Genomic DNA, 7,181 nt, shown 5'->3' with positions numbered 1-7,181 from the left:
AACGGTGCGCCAAACGCTACGGTCTCTACATACCTCTTTCGCCTCGTCCACTGTCATCAACCTCTTCATACATGAAGTAAGTTACGAGGACCTCCATATAATGAAGGCAGTAACCAAACACAATTCATTTTATTTATTTCACAATCGACTTAAGGACTAGGGATATACTCCAAAGATGTTATTATTTTTGTGTACTTCTTGAAACTGATTCGTACTACTATCCAAGTAGATTCAAATCTCATTTACAAAATGTTAAATTACCTATACAAATTACATATCTACCACTGAAGACGAAGTTTAGAAAATCGATGATAAATTGGGAACGGAGTGACTTAACACTAAGCTCTCTCTGCTCCCTGCTACATGAGAAATGCAACGTAAGATATAAACTGGTTACCTGCATAGTGCGGGTTCACGTGCCGCTTCGTCCTCGGGGGTCTCGGAGCCGCTGGTCTCGCTCGTGGCCTCACTACCACCGCCACGGTACCTCTCTACGCCATCTATTTATTTTTTTTACTTAATTAGTAAAAAATAAAATCTAAGTATTTCTTGAGAATTGATTAAGAACATAATAGCATTTGTACACATAAAAAATATATACAAAAAATAATTGAAAAAGAAAACCATTTTTTAATAATAAGATGAATGACTGACCTCTTCTGTCGTCACACTCAGGTGCGTCTTCCAGACTCTTCAATATCTCCATACAGAGGTCATTGTCCAATGGCACAGGGTTGTCTGATTCACTAAACAAAAAAATAAAATCAGCTTCACGCTGTATCCTGCACCCAGCAGGGTAGGCTGAGGGAACCTAGTGTTAAGACACTCAGTTCCGGATTCGGAAATTCGGCGGAAGATGTTTCGCCGAATTTTGGAGGCATTGCTTGTTGAATGGCCTCATCACAAGTCCCACCTTTTTTAAATATTTACTTGCGGACGCGCGCAGCTTTGCCTGCTTATTTGGACCCTCAAGGGCCTTTAATTCTAATAAATCATGAACACGTGTTCAATAAAATATTTTTAATTTTAAGCATAAATTTCAAATTTTATAAAAATCGATGGCGATTTACTCTGGCCCTGAAAGAAATTGCAAGTAGCCTTGAGTCGATCATGAACGAACGGGTCATATAATAGCAATCACGACAAGCGTGTGGCTGATTCTATCACTAAGAACGCAATGACCCGTTCATATGAACGACGGCGGCCATCTTACACGACAACCAATCATGAACGATGAACGAATTCAAGCATTCGATCATTTGAACGAATTGGAACATTTCTATCATTTGAACGATGGATTCGTTCAAATGACAGAAATGTTCAAATTTCCAAGCATTTCGATCATTTGAACGAATTGGAACATTTCTGTCATTTGAACGAATTCAAGTGTTTCGATCATTTGAACGAGATTCAATATGAGATCGATGATTGGCCGCTGTGGCTTCTCAATTTCGGTCTCGAGTATCGACTTTGACTCGCGTTGTTTCGCGTTCTAACAGGGCGCTAGGAGAGTTTTTATTGAATATTGACGGAACTCTGCTAAAACCAGCCACGACTATTCCAGGACTTTATTGAGCTGCTCGATTATTGAAAATCCACTGAGCATAAAGGGCGCTTCGATAGGCTACGACAACACAAACATATTAATTAATTAACTTTTGAAAATATTTATATAACTTCTAAAATTGCATAATCAGTATAAGTAAAACTTACCCCTATCGCATTGATTCAAATTAAAATACTAGAAATTAATATCAAAAATAAAAATAAAAATCAATATGTTCAAAGGCAGATTTGAACTTGGGTCGCGACTATAAAATGCGCAACGATGGCCGCTGCGCTGTCAGACTTTATAAACACTTGTTAAAATTTCCTATCTTATAATAATTCCTATCGAGTCATACGAGTGCGACAGAGACAATATGAAAACTGGAATAAAATATATCTTAAACATATTAGAATTAGAGTCTATTTTTGCTGCACGTTTCAAAGTTAGTATATCTTACTTCTCAACTTATGATTTTTTAGTTATAGGTAATTATCATACAATTATTTTCAAATATCGTAAAAACAAATTTTTAGTTTTGAAGGATCATCAAATCATCAATACTATTAGGTGTTTTATTGAAGAGTTTAACCTAAAATTGTTTTGTGAAAGTTAGCTAGTGAAAAGTGAATCATATTAAGTCTACCTATTTAGTCTATTATATTTGTTTTAAACCTACATACAATTAATGTAAGATTTGGGCTTAGCGCATTTTATCACAGAATTAACAGTAATTACCTACCAAGTAGTAATCACTAGAGAATCTACATTTTTTAAACCTAAAATTGCAATGTTTTCGATACATGATCTTATTTACATATAATCTTATTTTAAATCCAATTCTATATTATTAAAAATTACAAAAAATCATTGTTGTGTTCTTATCATTAATTTTCATATTTATTTAATCATATTTTCATTTTTGTGGTATATATACATTATAAGGGTAGCAAAGACGTAAAATGTAATATTATTATGTAGTTTTTGAACTCAGAAAAAACTAAACTTATTTTTAGCAGTAAGAATAATATAATAATAATAAGAATAACCCCTTTTTTGTAACTAAAAAAATATTAATATATATTACTGAACCGATATTTAATTTACATATTTATAATGTTTTTCTTATATTAATATGCCTACAAAATAGCTTTTATTTACTTAAATGATCTGAAAATGGCTATAATATAGGATTGGACATCTTGTAAATATTTTCAATTTTGTTTAACTACTTATTGCACTTATATTATAATGGTGACGTTATAGAAGCCTAGTTAGTCTTGAAAATTAACTATATTTATAAGAATATAAAGAAAGATTGGTGACATTACTTAAGAGGTGGTTTAGTTTAAGTTTGAGACAGTTTTTTGTATATTTTGTAAAGGCTAGATTGCTTTTGAAATTTTCTGTTCTTTTAATATATTAAAGTGGTTAAAATGTATAAACATTGTGTATTATTATTATTTATGAGTATCAATAAATAATAGTGCTTTATCATTGGGCAAAATTAAATCTTTTTATAAGCGGATGAGATTGTGGTGATTTTAAAAACAATACCCTATTACGCTATATATTCTATTATATATAAATTACATGTCACTGTCACATTCTATGTCCTCGGTGGACTTCTAAACTACTGTACCGATTTTATTCAAATTTGCACACTGTGTGCATTATGGTGTTCCATTTATAATTGCAATATTATTATTTTATTAAGCTTATATCTTAATTTTTTTATTGCAATATTATTATTTTATTACATATTATTAATAATCAATAATATAGTGCTTCAAACGATTCCAAACAGATGGCGTGTGCCTGTTGACTGTATGGAATTAGGTAAGGATTCAATAGATGGCGCTATAGTAAAAGTATAAAAGTTTCATATCACTACAGAGTATAAAACAAAGAATATTAAATGATAGATAAAAAATTAATACGTTTTTAATAGGCCCCGATTTTTGAAATTGAAATTGAGACTAAAAAAAAAAACGTCAGCCTAAGAGAGTCAGAGTCAGAGTCGCTTATGAATGCTCAATCCAACCATTCAAATGAACGAATCATTTGAACCGGGTCATTGTCACAAATGATAGAGAATGATATCAATCACGGAGTTTGACCGAGCGACACAAGCCTAATTGCAAGCACTATGTGAAGTGAAGTTGCCTGTGAACAAGTCGACGAACGTAAGGGCGCCTCCTGCGGAACTCGAACCGCCTAAATACATGGCTTATATATTATTTAGGTAATATATAAAAGGACTTGTCCTCACTGACTGAGGTAAGACGCACGCACAGCCGTAACCGCTGTGCGTAGAAACGTGGAATTTGGACAGATGTTTACTTTTGTAATCTGGACATCCACTAAGAAGGGATTTTGAAAAATTTTAACCCTAAAGGGGTTGAAAGTTTGTATGGAAAAAAAATTAAATCGGCACCGATTCTTATAAAATTTGAAATTCAGACTTAACTTAAAAGTATTTAATTGAACACATGTTTCATGGTATATTCATTCAATATAGAATTCACCCCTAAATACGCAAGCGAAGCTGCGCGCGCCCGCTAGTTTAGATATATTTATAGACGGCACCATAGTTTGGTGACCGCTCCAAAAAAATGGGAAATAGCGTGAAGATAAAAATTAGTTATCCCACATTCGGCGGAAAGTGGACTGAGTACTAAATTTTTTTCTATATATGCTTTTGTCGTGAACCAAACGATAGCGCGGTTCAGAAATGACATGAAAATAATCAACGCCATCTCTCGAGCGTAAGAACAATCATTTATGTATATCAGGGAGGTTGCCGCCAGCTAGTGTCGCCAATTGGAATCTTGTAGTTTATTGATAGTTGACATGACATTCCAATTTATAACAAGCAATTTTTTTTTGTGAAAATTATTATCATGATGCGTTGTTGCACTTATGGATGTACCAATTCATCCATTAAAATTGAAAGTAAATCAAAAAGCATAATATTTTATTACCTGAGCGAAGAAATGAAAATATAAATTTAAATAACAATTTCCTTTCCTTGACGGGACGAGTGGGGATTGAACGAACAACGAGTCGCATTTGCAGTCACACTAAGTGCCTCTGCAAGGCGATTAGAAAACCAGTACCGGTTGTGCAGCACGAGCGCGACGGCGGGGGGCGCGGGCAGCGGCGGCAGGTGCGCGTGGCGCGGGCTGAACGCGGCCGCGTCCAGCGCGGGGGGAGGCACGCGCGGCGCCGGCGTGCCGCTCCACTCACCCCACACGCCTGTCGGACATGTACGGATATATTGTTATTGTATGTGAAGAATTGTTCATTGAAAATGTGTCAAGAATGGAATGTTTAATTTTGATTTCGATCAAGACACTTTCAAGTAGTTATTGACAAAAAAAATTGTGTAGGATAAAATTTTAAGTGAGTAGTCACTTTTTGTTTACAAAGAATAATAATTAACATTTGATATTTTTACGAATGACATAATATCTTATATAGTTATATAAGACATCTTCAGGTGAACGAATACAAGCACAAATAGACCTAAGTGATTATTATAAAAATCGAAAGGATTATTATCATCATTGCATATATTTACGTATGAGCATGTTTGTGTGAACATATAAATACGTTATGTAAATATTCATATATATATGACCGCATGCACGTTGCGTGTAGGTATATAAGAAGTGGTCACCAGGTGCGGGACGCCAGTCGTCGCGTTCGGCGAGCACGTCGGGCGGCGCAGGGTGTCGCGCGGCCAGCTCGTGCCAGCGCGCCGCGCCTACACCTGACTCCAGCGCCACGCGCGCTTCGCCTTCCTCCAGCGCCACCAGGATCTCCGCGTCGAACACCTGTAGCCACACATCATTGGATTTTTTATGTCTAAATGAAAGTATTTTAAAATTTGTATCTACACGCGAGGTGGTCATAAGCTCGAATGGTTATGGGTACATTAAAAAAACAAGGCAAAACATTAAATATTCAGACATTATGTACCTCCACGAGCGTGTTGGCGGCGAGCGCGTGCCAGTCGGCGGGCTCGAGGCCTCGCGCCGCCCACCACTCGTCCGCACGGGCCGCGGCGCCCCACATTCGCGACAGCTCCGCCGCCGACGCGTGCACCGCTTTCTGGGTCGAATATTATATATTTTATTTAAATATAAATTGCGTTAGTTACTATTTGCGACTGCAATTACCTATCTACTATATCTTGTTTACATGTGGTAGCTTTTTAAATTATTAATACTATATCACAAACACGTCTTAATCCGGGCCCTTTTTTATTATTATTACATTATCGTATACATACACAACTAATACGTATCATAAGAAATTATTAAAAAAAAACCACCGATACATCAATATGCTAGCTATGAATTACCCTCAGATCGTTAGGCAGCATGCGAACGCGCGCGCGCGCCGCGTCAGTGAGTGGTAGCGCGAGGTCGCGCCGCCTCGCCGCCAGCTTCTCGCGCGCCGACCACACCAGCTCGCCACACTCTTTCTCTATTTGTTTGTAGGCGCCAGTCTGCAATACGAATTTTATAGTTATTGTAGTGTGGACGGTGTATTGTGGTTGCTTTGGAGTTAGGCTTAGATTTGGAAATAATCAAAAGAAAGAAATAAAAATATAATCTACACAGTCACCTACAGCTAACTTCAGTTTAAATATTGTTTGTATTATTAATTTATGAAATTGAAGTGCAATTTTTATTGATAGTAAAGAGTTATAAAAAAAGTGCTATTACTAATAGATTTCATTCATACGCACAAATAATTCATATACAAAAACATTAGATAACTTAAATATCTATATAAAGAAAATGTTACTTTTATTGTATTCTAAAATTCATATATTATTTGTCACAGAAAATAATAAATAACTATTAAATTATGTACATGTTAATCTAAATAATGCCAATACCTTAGCAATCTGCACAGAGAACGGTCCGAAGCAAGCGTCGACAAAGTGTCTGTAGTCGCGCAGCGGGCGCTCGATGGCCGCCTCTGTGTCCGCCGCCCACGCCGCCAAAGCCTCCAGCTCGCCGCGCGCGCACACCGCCGCCAGCGCCTGCGCTGCACTGTATCACATACATAAAAATATCATATATAATATATATTTATATATTGTCAGTTTAGAATATCCCATTTGAAAATTTAATAACTACCTTTATTTTGTATAGTAGAGAATAGTAATTAAATTTTGGAAATTGTAAAAATTTCTCGTAATATTTGTATTATTAGACCTCTGTCTTTTTTTCTTTTTTTTGTCTCTACAAACAGAGATTTAGAGACGCAGGCACTTCATCTTTCCGCTTTGACAATATCATAGTAGCAAAGTGTCACATTGAGCTCCTGCTACGTAATATTCCTGCAATGTGTGGAGAATAGAAGAAAAAGCGTCAAGCTACCAAAAAGAAAAATATAAGTAAACTTTAAAACCTTATCTGATAACAGGCGTAGCTGTGCAGCGCGGGCCCGGCCACGCGGTGGCAGTAGCGCGAGTCGTGCGCGGGCACGCGCGCCGCACGCACTATGAGCGCGCGCCACGCCAGCGCCTCCCACGCGCCGCGGACTAACCACCACGAGACGCCACCTACGGGATGGAGTGGTTTAGCGCGAGTCGGATACGGATAGCGAAGGTTCC

At 36.9% G+C, this 7,181-nt stretch overlaps 1 protein-coding gene across 2 annotated transcripts in view; it reads right to left on the bottom strand.

The window, feature by feature from the left end:
• The window catches only part of LOC146531214 (uncharacterized), a 32,894-nt gene that overhangs the window by 7,185 nt on the left and 18,528 nt on the right, over window positions 1-7,181 (bottom strand). For both annotated transcript variants that reach the window (XM_085197958.1, XM_085197957.1), the window contains 8 exons: window positions 6,977-7,130; window positions 6,459-6,615; window positions 5,916-6,062; window positions 5,531-5,662; window positions 5,229-5,385; window positions 4,666-4,804; window positions 655-746; window positions 398-500 (listed from right to left, as the gene is read on the bottom strand). In XM_085197958.1, the coding sequence (XP_085054084.1) occupies window positions 398-500; window positions 655-746; window positions 4,666-4,804; window positions 5,229-5,385; window positions 5,531-5,662; window positions 5,916-6,062; window positions 6,459-6,615; window positions 6,977-7,130 (1,081 nt within the window). The remainder of the gene's footprint in view (window positions 1-397; window positions 501-654; window positions 747-4,665; window positions 4,805-5,228; window positions 5,386-5,530; window positions 5,663-5,915; window positions 6,063-6,458; window positions 6,616-6,976; window positions 7,131-7,181) is intronic.

The sequence above is a fragment of the Heliconius melpomene genome, chromosome 15 (assembly GCF_056956725.1).
Source record: "Heliconius melpomene rosina isolate 202511_hmr_F chromosome 15, ASM5695672v1, whole genome shotgun sequence".
Lineage (NCBI taxonomy): Eukaryota > Metazoa > Arthropoda > Insecta > Lepidoptera > Nymphalidae > Heliconius > Heliconius melpomene.
This window is presented reverse-complemented; position numbering and strand designations above follow the sequence as displayed.